This window comes from Barbus barbus (assembly GCF_936440315.1).
Source record: "Barbus barbus genome assembly, chromosome: 18".
NCBI lineage: Eukaryota > Metazoa > Chordata > Actinopteri > Cypriniformes > Cyprinidae > Barbus > Barbus barbus.
The window spans coordinates 21,667,321-21,685,081 of NC_136746.1; the positions used below are offsets into that span (position 1 = coordinate 21,667,321).

At 36.9% G+C, this 17,761-nt stretch overlaps 1 protein-coding gene across 2 annotated transcripts in view; it reads left to right on the top strand.

Moving 5' to 3' along the window:
* The window catches only part of macrod2 (mono-ADP ribosylhydrolase 2), a 532,294-nt gene that overhangs the window by 473,561 nt on the left and 40,972 nt on the right, over positions 1-17,761 (top strand). For both annotated transcript variants that reach the window (XM_079440480.1, XM_079440481.1), the window contains one exon: positions 5,213-5,294. In XM_079440480.1, coding sequence (XP_079296606.1) covers positions 5,213-5,294 — 82 coding nt within the window. The remainder of the gene's footprint in view (positions 1-5,212; positions 5,295-17,761) is intronic.

A 17,761-nucleotide genomic window follows, 5' to 3' on the forward strand; every position in this document is an offset into this window, starting at 1 on the left:
GAGCAACATAACATTCAAAGATCATTTTGTCGAGTTTCTCTCATGAACCGAGGGCTCAAAAACATTTATAGCATCTGTCCTAATTACTTAATTAGTTTATTCCTTTAAAATTAGCTCAAATAAACTTCCATGTGAAGTGTGTAACTGTGCAACTACAGTAGCATCACCAAATTTAGTTTGTTTGTATAAGTATTAATATTTGTATCTTGGAAGAATGCATTAAATTGATCAGAATGCTGTTTTGACTTTCTATCCATCAAAGAATTGATCAGTTTCCACAAATCAGCATATTAGAATAATTTCTGAAGGATCACGTGACACTGAAAACTGGAGTAATGACTGCTGAATTTGCATAATAGGAATGAATTACATTTTAATATATATTCAAATAGAAAACAGTTATTTAAAATTGTGATAATATTTCACAATATTACTGCTTGTTCTGATTTATCCTGGTAAATAATTTCACCACTACTGTATTTTTCTTAGAGAAGTGCAGCAGTTCATTTTGATTTAGCTTTACTTTAATTTTTACTTTGTATTTATTTCTGTATGGCACGATGGAGGACTATACCTGTTTTCTGAACACAGGTGGATGGGGGACCGTTGAAACCTTTTTTTTATTATTTTTTGTGATTCTCTATCACAGAGATAGACCTCTGTGTGGCAAAGCATTTCCTGCATTTCTCCCTCTCGCAGTAGTCCTTCAATCAGGGTTGAGTTATGACCAGTCTGGCCCACACACAGCGATCTCTGCTTCCTCATTAGGCCTTCATTAACCCTCTCAAGCTGAGCTTCCACTCAGCTTACCAGTGGATGTGTTTGAACACCATTCTTCATTTCCCACAATCCCCTGCTGCTCAGCACAGTGTACGGGAACTGTGGTTCAGTGCTGGGCTTTCAGCACATTTACTGTAAAATGACATACAAGGCTCGAGGGACATACATTGACCTAATGTGCTGCACAGACACATTCATGAAAAGAAACTGCTTTTGGATGTGTCAAATGCACGTCATTATTTTGACAAATAATATCCCTTCTGCGATGCCTCAATAGCTTTAAAAATGAGACTCTCGAACAATGAGGAATATAGGCACTGCTATACCTTTATGCCCTTGTGTTCACCTGAGGATATCTGTAATATAGATATAGAAATATCCTCAGCAGGTTTAAAAAATGAGGTAATAATGTTTCAAAACTGTTTTTTGATCTCAGATCTCAAATTAAAAGTCATATCTGGTATGTTGGTGGCTGCCATATTAAGTTTGGGACTCTGGGAGGCTGATGTGATAAAAGTGATCATATGATCAGGGTTAGTCCCTTAGTAGCAGTTCACTGTGTGTGTGTGTGTGTGTGTGTGTGTGTGTGTGTCCATGACCACAGAAGATTGGAGCAATGGACAACTTGCATTAATTCACCTAGGACAGTTTGCATAAAATAATTAATGTTTATGAGACTTAACTAAACAAGTGAGAAAACACTCTCCTGTGAGTCTCATATCCAAATGAACAAATTATATTTATGCTAATGAGTTAAATGGGACTATATTTCAGCAAAATTCCCCTACCACGTTACTATTGTACTTAAATTTATACACACATTTAAATACAAACACACACACACACACACACACACGGTGTCTACAAAGAGTAATATAAAATACGTTAATATCTGTAATATTATGCACACATACATAAAGTATATATTCATGTAGAGTATGTGTGTGTGTAAATCTAGGTTTAGTATTATAGACATATAATAATGTTTATATTACTACATGTATAAAAGTATAGTATTGATTATTCGTAATTGGGCTTCAAGACTAATAGTTTGGATTGCTTACTCTCTTTTTCTTCCTTTCTTCATCCCTCTGTTAATTTATCCTTTATTTTACCATTGGACATCTATACTCTGGGGCCATTTAGATATAAATAGCACAAGGCGGTTCTCTCCATCTCTCCTCTGTCTCTCCTAAAGTCTAGGCGCCCCACTCTCTGAACATAATGCCTGAAAAAGGTGCGGACGACCTCTACTATCAGGACCTCTCACCTTTCCATTCACTCTCTGCCTGAGGGATAAGTGAGAGAGAGATGTAATGATCTAAATAAATGCAGAAGAGTTCCCAGCAGGAAATGCTTCTGCCATGCAAAAATGGGTCACAGGTTTGTTCTGGAAAAAAAAAAAAAAAAAGCTAAATGCAACTAATATATTCATGTATAGTTAGGATTGTGAATAAATAGGCCATTTGTCCAATCAAACAACATTATTTTGCTGCAAATTCATGTCATTTTGTAGATGCTAGCAAAATTAGACGGATACTTTCATGAACATGTTGCGTGGCAATGCCTAGTCCTAAAAACCAAGAGAAAAATTCCAAGGTCAAAGAAAATATGAACCAGACTATATTAAAAACACATCATTTTTTCATTTTAAGGTAATTTGGATCCTTTAAGAAAACCAGTTGAGAACCATTGGCTTATTGACATTCTAGATTCTTCTTCTTTGTTCTCAATGGGCGTTTAGGTATTTGCAGAGATGCCTGTGGTTGTGTAGTCCCCTTTTTGTGTCCTATCCCTTGGTCTTTATAGTCATCTTAAAGATGTCTCTCATTCCAATTCCGAGTTGAAAGGATGAAGAGGCGGAAAAAAGTAAGCTGGACCATTTTTTCCCTCTCTCTTTATGGCCACGAACCCCCCCACCCCCGGAGACATTCTCCTGCACAAAAATAAAAATGTTACTAGTCTCAAGTCAAGTCTTAACATTTACTCCAAAGGGCAGGCCATAAACTATTAATAGACAGCTGTCTGTCTGTACAAGGCTGTGAGGGAGAATGATTTTATATTGAATCCTCATGTGGTTTGCCAGTAAGGGGTAGAAGAGGTGGTCCGGTCTCTCGCCATCCCGCAGGGAGTCCTGCTTTATCTCCCTCTCCATCCACCAGCAGACGAGACGAGAGAGGCCATTACAAGGCTGTCTGGGAATATTGCAATATTCAGCAGGGCGATTATCCTACGTCTCCCTGGGAGGCACATTTCCTCCATGGAAGGAGAGAGAGGCGTACCTGTGGCAGAGGGAGAGAGTGAGGCTGATAAGGACTCTTAGAGTTGACAGAGAGGAAGTATCACCTTTCTTGGTTTTAAAGGAAGTCTTTCAGGGCAGGAATGAATATTTATATAGGCACTCAAAATCTACAGGTGATCGCCACAGTGTTTAATAGCTGTAATGCTTCTGTTTTGCATTGTTCTAACTTCTAATATAGTTTCTTTGATTTAAAAAATATTTTAGCAGCGTAACTGTTTGAGTTGAAGTTGAATTGAAAGAGATGCATTTCTAAATTTCTTGGTATCATCTGAAGGTCTGTACAAAGAGGTTTGCGAATTTAGTTGTGATTAGTGAAGAAAAATGCAGGATCTTCTTTGCTTATTCATTCTACACTTCTTTATGTAAATAAATTCACAATGCTAAACCTTTCTGTTTATTTTCAGGTTTAAGTGACATTTCCAATTCTAGAATTTCAGTGTGGCCTTTTAAAACCTGCTGAAACTATTATGCAAATACGAAGGAAATGTTTGTTATTTAAACATTTGTTGGATCTTTGATTTTAGTAATACAGTGTATTCCCTACAGGTTGACGGCAATCTTTCTTTGTGTTGTTTTATACTCTTGTTCACATGAGGTCTTTGTTTTGGGAACATGGGAAGAATCAAAAGAGGGTTTTGTGTTGAGATCCCTGCTGTACTAGTGTATCATAAAGATCTTAAGCAGGATGGCCGGTCTGGGTGGCCCGGAATGGAAGGAGATGGACTTGAATATGGGATCCGGTCTCCGCAGTGATAAGGGAGTGCTGGAAGGTTTTATGTTTTTTGTTTTAATTTCAATCTTGATATTCTGCTCCTACGTGAGTGTGCTTGCATTCTGGTGAGCTGTGGTTAGAGATGGCTCGAAGTTTAAGCTTAAGTGAAGGAAGTGAAGGGTGGAGACCAATGATAATGGGTTCTCTTCTTTTCTATGTAGACTCTAAAAAAAAATGGTGCCATATAGCACTAAAAGTGGTTCTTTGGCTCGTAATCATAGGGGAGCCACTTTTGGTGCTGTATAGCACCCAATCTTGGTGCTTCAGTGGTTCTTCAGCAGTTCTTCACCGGTTCTTTGGCACAGCTACCATATACAGAACCTGTTAAGCTTCTTTAAAGGTTCTTTACGAGCCAAAGAACCACTGTTGGTGCTGTTTTGCACCATTTTTGTTGAAGAAATACATTGAAGATATGGTGCTATATAGCATCAAAAGTGGTTCCCCTATGATTACGAGCCAAGAACCACTTTTAGTGCTATATAGCACCATTATTTTTTTTGAGTGTATTTATTATAACACTTATCTTGGTCATGCTATAAAACCTTAAAGAAAATACTGTCAGTCCAGTATACAGTTGGTAAACTGTGCACAGTATGTCCCATAATGCAGTTCAATGATCTTGACCTTTTATTTCCAGTGTGATTCTACCTGTTTTTAGACATTTTTATATAAATTAGGTTGTACAATGTACATGCAAAAATACCCTTTTTTTATTTCCAAAATGATAACTCGACAGCACTCACTATTTTAAACGTGGACAAATGTGGCAACAATGTAGCATGCGACTGTCCGAGAATTTTAGTAGTGGATAATGTACACTGTTTAAAGGCAGGGTAGGTGATTTGGTTCAAAAACATTTTTTGTTTTGCTGGTTGAAAGTCTCTTCACAAATCCAAAGCTGTCACTAAGTAAAGCGGTCTAAATGTATTGATATGTATTTATATCATCTGTGGAAGGTGTAGGACCTAAAAAGTTTGTCCAATCATATGCGTTCCATCACGCTATTGCAAATCGAGCAAGAATAATTGTAGAATAAAATTCTACACATGTAACAAATGTTTTGGCTGTTTTGATGATGCCTCACTGTTACTCTTTGTATATCAATAGTTTGCCAAAATTGTTTCATTAAATAAACTTTTGCACTGTTTTAGACATTTTTGGATGTTTTACAAAGTAAGAAATGTCTGTAAAAATGCCTCAGTGTCATAAATGAGTCCCCTGAGCTGTAGTTATGACAGGTTTGAGTACTAGTACTTTCATATTTATTAATAGTGTTGCCCGTAGCCATGTGTTTACCCAGAGATGCATTGATCCAGGTTTCCATTATGCTAAATGCCACTTTTCCGCTCTTTCTGCAGATCGACCGTGTCATATTCTGTGTCTTTCTGGAGACCGATTATGAGATTTACAAGAGGAAGATGTCAGATTTCTTCTCCCCAGGTACTGTATCTTCTTATTGGAATCTAACTTCATTTTATTTGTTGGTTGTAACACCCACTCAGCTCAAAGCTTGTTACTCGGGTATCAGGCAGGATTCACAATGTCAGGCATCTGACTGGCGTGACGCCTGGAAGAATTTGTATCATATTTTGTAGTCAAAGTGCACAAATACAGCACAGCAGGCAGTGATTGGATTCCACATAACCAAAACCTGTTTATGGTAATGTACCGCCCAGGCTGGATTATTTAAACTGAAAATGATTTCACACAACCTTGATCATAGAATGCAATCAGGATAACCGCAGTCAGACTGTCTTCCAATTAAAGGTCTATTTCATCCAAAAATGTATGTTATGACATCATGTGCTCATTTATTGTCACCATTTATATGATTTTCCAAACTTGCACAATTTATTTTCTTGTGTACAATGCAAAAGTAAAAAGATAAAGACTGTGGTCCCTTTTTTCCAATCATTTACTGGGTAAAACTTTACAATATGGTTTCATTTCTGAACTTTAGTTAACATGAACTAACAATTAAAAAAATAATTCTAAAGCATTTATTAATATTATTAAATGCAAATTTATACATTTGCTATTAGATTTTTAAAATCAAGATTTATAACAGTTAATGTACTATGAACTGACATGAACTAACAATGAACAATTATATTTTTTTATTAACAAACATCAACAAAGCTTAATAAATTCTGTATATTGTGAGCTAATGTATTAACTAGTGTTCATGAATGAACCATTACTGTAAAATGTTACCATTTGCTGTGAATAAAGAACTTTCATTCTTCAAAAAAGATTGAAAAGCATCATAAAATATACATGTAAGTTATTCCATGAATTCTATCTGGTTCACAAAACTAGCATGAATGATTAGTTTATTGTCACTCAGTCAGTAACAACAGTTAGCAACCCACTAGAGGTGGCAGTTATCAATTAAATTTATTTTTCATCATTCAAAAGACCTGAAATATAGTGGATGAGTTTTATGCTTATTCCATGGAAAAGAGTGACCAAGCACGGTCTTTAGAATCTCAGGAAGTCATTGAAAGTTTGGTGCAATGTGATGATGAGTAAACGATGACAATGTTTTTTTTGTGTAATTGCAAAAATAATTTTCAGACCAGTTTCCCAGAATCAATATTGCTCTGTCGGGCAAACAGAGTAATGTTGAAGCTGCCACAGGGGAAATCAACCTACAAATGGCTTACTTATAGCACATTAAACCAGGTTAGGAGAAAGCATTTCAACACTGAAAAAAAAACATAGACACATGTTTAAAGAATATATAAAATACTACATATTAAAGACCATCGACTCTACCGTGCGACTCCACCGGGCAGGGACACCGGCAAGGGATAGTAGTAGCTTTTTATTTAATTTTTTCATTGATATGTTTATTATTGAAATGTTGTTGTTATATGCATGTTAATTTTTATTTAATTTCTTTATTTTCTTAAATATGTGGGTAGATAGTATTTATAGAGTTGTAACTTTTTAGTTTTAGTTACTTTTTCTTATTTGTAAGTCGCTTTGGACAAAAGCGTCTGCTAAATGACAAAAGTAAAGTAAGTAAAGTAAGTAAGTAAAAAAACACACACCGAGGGGAAAGGAGAGGAATAGGATAAGCTTTGTGCATTGGAACGTGTTTTTACTGTCTACATCTTATGGCTCATTGCATTCGCGTCTCAGTTTGTAACCAGCTGCCTTTGAGTGATTTTTGGTGTTTCCACAAACTCGATTCATAACTAAGCTCTAAACCCCTATAACATCTCGCTTTTCCTTGCTGATTGAGAATCCAAGGAAATACTCTAGTGTATGAGTTTAGCAGGTGTGGAGCATTTTGACGTCTAGTATTTCACAGTACAGATTGCTTGTTTCTGAAGCGCAATCGTTGTAGCCCGGAGGTCCATATGTAGAGCATGACTCAAAGGGGCTTTACTTCTGTCAACACCCTCAGTGATCCTGAGCCTAGACAACAAGCCCCAGATGTCGGAGGCACGCAGGACGGCACCTCCTCAGTGACATTCCACCTCACACTTTTGCTTGTCTGTTTCTGGTTGGATCATGTGGTCTCTGGTGCTGGTGTCGGTTTATGTATAGATGAACCGTCATGTGATGGAACTTTAGAAGTCGGTTCCTCGGTTTTCACTTTCTTTGTCTTGCACTTTGGCCTTCTGTCAATGTCAATATGACTGTTTTGCTTTCACCCAATCCCTCACTTTGTCTCTCTTAATTTTTTTTTTTAAACCCTTTCCCTCCTTATGAGACGTGACACTATCTAGTTCCATGGGAACTTGTCTATTGTGCACCCATGTAGCGTTTCTCTCTCTTTAAAGGCCAAGTCTCTCTCAGGAAGCCTCTTTTCAATCTCCCTGAGTGCTAAACAAACATATGATGTGAGTGCAGGCCATGCCGGAGCCCTTTTGGACCTTCCCAAATGTCCTGCTGTCTCGCTCCGCCTGAAGCTCACTGCACTTCCATGACAAGACCCCCTGGAGGTTTCCAAATGAGCTGCTGCCTGGCGGTTCATCATTTGTATGGACACACACACACACATACACAAACAGGGGAATGGTGAATGCACAGTACCGGGAGAATAATATAATCCACCATTACCTACCCTCAAACACACACTAGGACTCGTGAACCGGGTGGAATAATAAGTGTCAAGACACTCACTTTTTCCCTACTTGCTGGATGTTTTGTTTCTGTCATGTTCCTGTCACACACACACAAACACAAACACACACACACACACACACACTTTCGTTCTTCCAGGTCGTGCTGAAAGATAGAATTCACCGGAGAATTTGTAATTATATCAGCCAGGTCTGTGTTCCCCAGGCGTGTCTCTTTGTATTAGTGTTTAGAAATGAGATGGCAGAGGCGCTACTCTCTTAGTTTACTACCAATCAGAATGAGCCAGTCACCCCACTTCAGCTTTCTCAAAATTAGAGGATAGCATTCTCCTTCTCTCTCATTCTCTATTTTTATTTGGACCTCACTGAGATCTCTTTTTGTTGAAACGAATCATAAATTTGAAGGGACCATATTTTATAGTTCTGCAGTACGTGAAGGTTTTTTTTTTTTTGACTTAGGGGCCTTTCACATGACTTGCATCATTGCTTTGCAGGAGCTATACACAGGAAATAGTGAATGAGCCTTTTGATACATCATGCAAAGTATTTATTGGCTGTGCTTGAAAAGGTCACTGGGAAATGTGACATAGGCATGAGTCACGTAGAAGGTTCTTTATAATGTTAGTCAAGATTTCTTGCCCAAAAAATAATAATTAAGGTCTGCATGGGCTAAATACTAAAATAACAGAATATGTAAACATGGGATATGTTACATTTCTGCCACTGAATAAAAAAATAAAAAAAGGTTATTGTGACTTTTTCTCTCACAATTCTGACTTTTTTTTCACAGAATTGTGAGATTAACCCCCAGTTTCACAGACAAGGCTTAAGCCTAGTCCTAAATCTGAGCTGTTTCAACTGAAATAAACTTGCACTGACTGATCTTAAAATATATCAGTGCCTTTATTTTGTCTCAAGATGCACCCAGTAATGTTTTTTTTTCTAAGCATGTTTATAAAAATTACTTATGGACTAATCCTGGTTTAGTCTAAACCCTGTCTGTGAAACCGGGCCATAAACTCGCAATTCTGACCTTTTTTCTCAGAATTGCGTGATATAAACTTTATGCGAGTTATAAAAGTCAGAATTACAATTTATAAAATCAGTTCTGACCTATTTGAAATTCAGAATTGTGAGAGATAAACTCGCAATTGCGAGTTAAAATCCAGTTTTGGGGGGGGGGGGGGCTGATATGTTCTCAGAATTGCGAGTTTATATCTCACAGTTCTGACTTTATTTCTCAGAACTGCGACCTTATGTCTCGCAATTATGACTTTTTATATGAGTTTTATATGAGTTTATATCACGCAATTCTGAGAAAAAAAGTCAGAATTTTGAGAGAAAAACTCGCAATAACCTTTTTTATTTTTTACTCAGTGGCGGAAAAGGGCTTCTTTAGAGGGCTGCAGAAATTGGGGGAAGAAAAAGATTTTTCAGATAAAATTGCAATTTGAATTTAAAAATTAAATCTCCAGATTATTATGGTTATTATTAAATAAAAATATTAAACAAAATAAGAAATATTATTATTAATGTAATATAAAATAAATAATAATTTTTTAAAATAAAATAAAAAACTTTAAAATAAAACAAAATCAGTATTTAAGAAAAATAATAATAATAATTTTATTTTCCAGTTACACTGTATTATAATATTTATGGCTGTCTTCATTTATTTATTTTCACAACATTAAACATCAAACCATAAGCTTGTATTTTGGTGGAAAACCGTTTTCCGTTTTGTCGACAACAGCTGATTTATAAGCACTTCTGATTACAAGTTTGAGAAGATGGTTTGGCTTTTTGCTTGTTATAAATGACCCGAACTCACAGTATGTACAGAGATTAGTTCGGATGAATGCATGTAAATTACACAATGTTCTGCTTCACTTTTGATTAATTATGCAGTTGTATGTTAATTGTGAAATCACAGCCATTTCCGTAAGACCTAATTCTTATATTGAATAAATGGTGTGGTTAGAAAGCTTTTCCTTGTGAACATTAGACTATGTCTACATGCCCTTTTGACTTTCATGTACTGTTTTCTATTATATGACCTCTTTAAAAGGAATCTCAATGGTAAAGTTACAGTGTAAAGAGTAATTCACAAAGTCTGGGCTTTTAAGGAGTTTAAGAGGTCAAGTTAATAGTTCCAAATTCACACAAATGGTTTTATCATTAAAATGCGGGTCGAGGAGGCAGACACGAGCACTGATTAATAAACAGAGAGAGTGGTCTGATGGGGTCAGAGGTCAGCGATGCAGAGAAGGGGTCATCTGCAGTAATTGCAAACCTTTAGCGTGTTTCATGTTCGTGAGGCTTAAATTTTATTTCAACATTGTTTTTTTCCCCCGCCATTAAACTCTCTAATCCACTACAGAAATGGCTTTTCTCATTTTCAGTCAAACTTTAATGTAATTAAAGTAGTTGTTCATCTTATTCTGTATTTTATACAGTATTTAAATTGCTTGTTTCGTGACGGTATCTGTGTTTAATGTGAGAATCGTTATAAGTGACATATGGAGTTATTATCTGTAGTGAAGCATGCTCAGTGTTCTCGCTGTTCAACAAGCAACATCATTTGTGTTTTCTTGGCTACATCATTAGCATGTTTCTCTGACTGCGTATTAGATATTGATTGACGCAGGAGGAGCGGGTATGGAGAGAACATTCCAGAAGAGTGAAATTATCATGAGGATGGTATATTGGGGCGAATCGTTGTGGAGTGAGGTTTGAAGTGCTTTTTAGATGAAGAGAGAGAGACAATAGGACTGAATTAGCTCTGCTGGTGTCCCTGATAGCACCAGTTGTACAATGTGTGAAAATAACAAGGGCCTGACAGCTCGATCCCAACACCTCATCATCATCATCATCACCATGGGAACCAGCGTGCCAAGAGCTGCGGAAGAGACGTGCTCATTTTAACTGAGCTTTAAAGCTGCACTCGGCATCTCGTGCTGTGGCTACTCTCTGGCACGCCGCATACATTTACTCCCTCTCTCTTTTTCTCTCCCACTCACTCACTCACTCACTCACTCACTCACTCACTCGTGTATTCATACAAGCCCTCGTCTGCTTTTGCGTCTATACAACTAGAAAGAAAAATCGTCTTTGTCCTGGTTGCTAAACAAGGGAAGTTATTGTTGTACTGTCACTTCGCAAAACAATTTCTCCATGTATTCTTCTGAATACTTTTATTTGTGTGGATTGTGTGTTACCTGTTAGGATTTGTGTATTCTTTTAATCTCTTCCTATGCAGCCTTAAAAGTGTCTGACAACTGGCAAATAGAAAGGAATAGTGCCGGGACATGCAAACGGGGTATTTGCATATGGCAAATTGTCTCATCAGTGTTTGCCTCCCGACCAGCTGTCAGTTTCACAAAAAAAAAATCAACTGCAGAAATGAGAACATTTCTTTTTTAGATGATAGCAAATAACAGATTTTGGAAAGTGTAATGTGTGATGCAAGTATTTTAAAGCCTTATTTTTATGTAGTTGTTTTATATTTTTATGTGGTTGATTTAAAAGTTTAGATAAGAGAAATGCCACTCTAAAACAGTAGGTGATAAAAATTGGGATAAATGGAAACTAACCCTTATGCCATTCCGAACCTAATTACTTTATTTCCATTGATATTTTTAAAAGATTTTTTGAAAATTGTTTGTGATCTTTTTAAATGTTTAAATGTTTTAGTTTCCCATACCATTAAAGTCAATGGAGTCCAATGTTGTTTTGATTTTCAATGTATTGACAAAAGTGCCCTAGTAAAAGAGTAATATATTTAAAATACACTTATTTTATACTAACTATAGTTCAAATCTATTAACATATAGTATTTATATAACTCGAGACTTACTGATAAAAAATATTTGGTAACTTTATTTGGAGTACTACTTGTGCACAATGAATATTTCATATTATTAAGCCTAAAATGTATCACTATCAATGAGCATTGTATGATCTTTGAATAATAACAATCTTTAAATGCAAGATATTTAAATTGTACCTAAAATATACTTGTTATAGTTCCACTTTTGCACAAATATCAAATATACTTAATATATTTGATATACTTCAGCACTACTTCCGCACAATTAAAGTGCATTAAATATAAAATGAGTTGTTCCAATTTAGCAGACTTTAGGTATACCAGTTTAGTACAATTGCAGGGTATTTATATTAAGTACATTAATGTGTAAATGTATTTGTAGTAGACTTGGCATGAAATAGATGTATTTCAAATGCATTTCAGTATATTTATTTTTCACTAGGGTGTTCTTCAAAATATCTTCTTTTTTGTCACAAAAGAAAGTAGTACAGTCAGAAAGGCCTAGATAGTTTATTGTTTGTTGGTTTATTCTTATCCAGAGATCTTAATATGACTGTGCAGTACAGTATGTTATTTTTAGTGCTTGCATCACTATTACTCATGCACAGGGTTGGGGATTTTCAGAACCCCTCTTTCAGGCATATAACTTGCACATTTGTGCTACAAATATGAATTATTCCTTAAATTGTTTTGTGGCTTGTTTAGACAATCAAAAAAAAAAATCTGAACATCATAGCAACTACAGTAATAGTCTGGCAACCTCCACAACACCATTGCAACAGTGAGTACATTTTCTTTAGGAAATCTTTCTTTACCACTTTGCTTGCTTGTTCCTTGTAAATGGCATCTAATTTATTGTTCATTTTTATCACACTCTTGTTTTTATTGTTCAAAGACATGATTAGACAAAGAGGTAAATGTGAGAGTATGTTGTGAAAGCTCAATTTCTGCCTGTACTACACGTGTTGATGTTTCTAAAAGTTATTTTCTTTACACTCACCCATTCATTTTCCCTCTGCGGTCTCAGATGAGGAGGAGGGAGCACCAGCATCAATGAGATTCTTCTTTTCTGTAATTTGAATTCTGTACTTTTCCTATCCCTCAGTTTGTTTGTTGGGGTTATCACTCACTTCTGTCATCGAGTCACAGCGATTCTGATGACACCTGGCTCTGTAATCTTAGACATATCAACTTGGATGGAATTTCATCAAATCAAGCTCCATCTCGACATATTCCTCCTCCTTATCACCAGATTCTCACAGATGCTTTTATATTGGTTTTCTCCATCTTGACTCCTAAATGGTAAATCATAATGCATTTTTCGCTTAGTTTTGGTTTTAGTGCAAGTTGTTTTAAGTTTTATTCCAAGCTTTTATTTCCAAGCTACTCATTTAAATCATTAAAAGTAGTAGACTACATTTTTACAAAGCAGTTAGCTGCACTACAAAACAAAAAGTAGCTAGCTGCAGTGAAGCTATTTAGAGGTCAGTCTTGTAAATGAAATGCTTGTGTCCTTTACGCTTCTGTGCATCATCTTCACACACACTCACATCTCCAATGTCGCAAAGTTGCCCACTCCTCCTACCTCCAAGACATAGTTCTGCTTAGAAGAGAAATGTCTTTGAAGTCCTGTCAGTTTCCGAGACAGCACAGTCGCCCTGTCAACTCCGCTTAGCTGCGATCCCATCCCTAGCATTATTTAGTTATCCTACCTCAAGAGCCTCAACCCCCAAAAGAGCAGCTTGAGGTCCATTATATGGGGGTTCGTGGGTTCAGGCCTGCGAGAGGATTCTGAAGAATATCCGACACTTATGTAAGTGAGTACAGCGCACATCACTGCCTGCTGTCCTGTTACAGTCATTTATGAGTCAGTGAAGAGACCATGAAGAATACGTTTGTCAGAAAATGAGGATGAATCAGATGTGTGAAAGAGCTCGGAGACGACGGTGTGCCATCTCTGTGTTTCATTAATATGGGTTATGATTGTGTTTCAGCGGGTTACAACTATGAAAAAAGCAGGCAGAATTTATTTAATGTTCTCTGTCTCTCTTTCACAGTGTTTCAATGTTCTATATTCATATGATAAATAAGTAGATTCGGTATATTGTAAAAAAGAACTGTGAACGTGTGAAAGAGATGATAGAATGTTTTTTCAAAAAAGTGAGGTATAAAAGCAGAAAGATTTCATTAATATGTGGATGGATGGATGGATGGATGGATAGATAGATATTTTATCAATTTAAACAATTTTATCAAAGTGTTTTGTCCGCTCTCATATCATTTTATACTTTCAGTCAGGGAATGAAGCTCTGTTTCTCTCTCTTTGTCTCTCAATCTCATTCTCACTCTCTCACTCACTCTTCGTCCACCAGCCACATCCATATTTACATGGTGTTTGTATGCCGTGTTCTCAAACGACAGCTCCCTCCTGCTATCTTTAATGGAGGCTTTCCTCTCCCAGTGTTACTATGTCAGAAAGCCTATCATTTGAAAAGCCGGGTGTTTGCGGTGAGATGATGGTCGTCCGCTGTAAGTCGGCGGGGCCCCCTGGACCCCCAAAAGAGTTGAAAATGAAGGCTGCTCACGCAACGTCCTCGGTCTCCAGGGAACAAATGTTGAGTGTGTTACGGTGTATTAATATCATCAAACACACCATGGGAATTTTTGAAGTGCCACCATGTGTGGGGCTTTACACAGCTAGGAATACAGCCATTACGCTAGTGGTGAGGAGCTAGCAGCAATTTAGCTGTGTGTTACTTTCAAGAGACAGAATCATTTACGTACACAGCTTTTCTAACTTTCTAAAATAAAATATTTCAGTGCAGCAGTTGAATATTTGCAATTTCTATGGAAACTTGATCATAAGAAAAGCGTTGACATGTTTGTTGTGCTGTGTATTTTCATTCTGTCCTAGCTATGTAACATTACATCCTCTCAATTATAATTATTATTCTTTTGGTTTTTCATCAGCCTGGAATTTTAATCCAATTGCAGAAAATGGTGGGTGGTGAGCTGGTTTTCGTCGCACCCCAGTGCTCTAATTGATTGATTAAAGTAATAGATTGGTTTGGGAGGCCCTGCAACGGATTAAAATGCTTTCAGACATGAGCAGATTGAAAGGCAGCATGTTCCAGCACACTCTCTGGCCCCCAGGGGCCCATGTCTGGCTCTCCTTGAGGAGCACAGACAGTGGATGTACGTTGGTATCTGTGCACGTGCCGTCCATCTGGTCAGTGAAATTAGAACAGTCTCTAGTTAGTTGGCTTAGATGTCTTGTTTCTTTCCAAATCATTTAAGCATCTATTGTTGTAGCTCACATAATCACTGCAACATGTTTGATTTAAAAATTATCTATCTATCTGTCTATCTGTCTGTCTATCTATCTATCTATCTGTCTATCTGTCTATCTGTCTGTCTGTCTGTCCGTCTGTCCGTCTGTCCGTCTGTCCGTCTGTCCGTCCGTCCGTCCGTCCCCGTCTCTGTCATCCATCTATTTATCTGTCTGTCTCTGTCTGTCCATCAATTCTTCCATCCGTCTGTCTGTCTGTCCATCAATTCTTCCATCCGTCTGTCTATCTGTCTGTCTGTCTCTGTCCATTCATCTCTCTGTCTGTCCATCCGTCCATCTGCCCATCTGTTGGTCCATCTATTTATCTGTCTGTCCGTCTATTCATTCATCCATCTTTGCCAAATGGTGTAGTCTGAACGGGGCTTTACAGTGACAGAATGATGCAGCAAGCACAATGTCATGCTTTGTGTATTTAGCATAACGTGCAAAAAAAAAAAATCATACAACAGCATAGCAGTGCATTACATTTACAGCACTTTCATTGTGATATTGCATAATCAACTAGCATATGCACATGAGGGCACTTGCTCTTTGATGAAGGTTGTCCAAAGGGTTTTGCTCCCTGTCCAGTGTGATTCAGCATGTTATGATGTCACTGTTTTCCCCCTCTTTTCCCCAGATAAATGCATGCTTTGCTTTTATTCTGTGTTAAACAAAAGGAGAAACATGGCCCCACCATCCTGAGGGAGATTTGACAGTCTTTTTCTCGTGAACAGATGACAGTAGTGTTTTATCAAAGCAGGAGCTTTTGCTAGAGGCTGGATGTGTGAGTGTGAACATGTTTTTCTGTGTGTGACCATGTGCCTGTCTGAGGATGACATGCTGATGAGGACTGCGAGAGGCTTAGAAAATGAAATAAAAAAAGCTGTTATGTCACATGTCAACATATGTGATGTATTTCTGAGTGAAACGTAATATTCAATGAAAAAAAATGTATAGTGGACTTGATTTAATTCAGTGGATTATAAAAAGTAGGTGTTAGATACCAGAATGGAGCTAAAAGATCACAAAATTTCACTAATTTTAAAGGAAGAGCAATTATGTTTTACAAAGACACAATATTTGTTCTTCAGAATAAGGTGCACTGATTAAATTGTTATTACTTGTTCCTGGTTTTATTGTGAACAAAGTAAATCATTTTGATTTTACATTGATTTTATGAAAAAAAAAAAAAAAAAAAAACCTTCTCTTTTAGCTAGAATTTCTTTTAAACATTTAGTTTTCTAGAAGATGTCTGGGAGAATGGATCTAATTATGAGCTAGCGGTGTATGAATTGGAACCTGTTTGGTTTGCTGTAATAGCTAACAGTCGTCAAGGATGGCTAACGAGCCGTAACCAGGCAGGGAACAGCCTTGGCTGCAGACGCTAGGCTTCAGGTCCACTAGGTTTGGCATTATACAAGAAGAGAAAAGAGACTCAAGCAGAAAAAGAAAGAGTCAAATTCAGGGGACATATTGACTACTTTGGCAAGAACTCTGAGCTGAGTGTAAAAAAAAGAAGAAACAACAAAGTTAAAGGGTTAGTTCACCCCAAAATGAAATTTGTCATTAATGACTCACCCTCAGACCTTCTTTAATCTTCGGAACACAAATTAAGATGTTTTTGATGAAATCGGAGAGCTATCTGACCCTCCGTAGACAGTTTTGCGACGCTACGAAAATACTTTTTTTTTGCGCAAAGAAAACCAAAATAACATAATTTACTCAACCATTCTTCTTCCCCGAGTTATGTCTTCCACCATTTTGGAGAGTACCTAAGAACGTATTTGACACAATCAGCGTTGTTTACGTTCGGGGGGAAAGCACGCGCATGAACGTAATCTGTGTATTAAGCGTTGTTTATGCTTAGGGGAAAGTCTGCGTATGCATTGTGATACTCTCTAAAATGGTGGACGACTTAACTCGGGGGAGAAGAATGGTTGAGTAAATTGTTATTTTTGTTTTCTTTGCGCAAAAAAAAAGTATTCTCGTAGCATCCCAAAACTGAAGTTTTAGCTGCAGTTTCCCTGCATATTTAGCTGGCAGATGGCTGAAATACGGGTAATTTTACATACAGTCAGGTTAAATTGCTCAAATCCTATAAATCAGTGGTTCTCAACAGTTGGGTCGGGACCCAGAAATAAGTCTCAAGTCTTTTCAGATTAGAGATATATAAAACTATGTCTTTGACAAGAGCTAGATGGACTACAACGGATGATTGTCTACTATTTAAAAATTGTAGACAAAATTTTTGTAAGTCTTAAATATCAAATATATACATAAAAAAGATATTTAAAAACTTACTGTTGGACAAATAGGTCACCATCATGACCATCATCAGGATACAAAAAACAGGTCTCAGGCCTGTTTTGTTCACATTTGCAGGAAAGAAACCATGCTGAATGTACTGTATAATCATCAGTAGTTGTAATGGCAAAATAAATCAACTTTTTAAAAGGAGGGAGAAACATTTGCCACTTTTAGTTGTTGTCAAAGTTTGAAAATCAGTATATCTCATTAGTGACTTGGTTGAAGCTAGTCAGATCCTTGAAGACTATAACAATTCAAATTATCTTAAAAAAAAACAAAACATAAAAGTAACACACAACTGTGCCATTTGATTTGCCCATGATATGATTTTAGTTTACTGAAA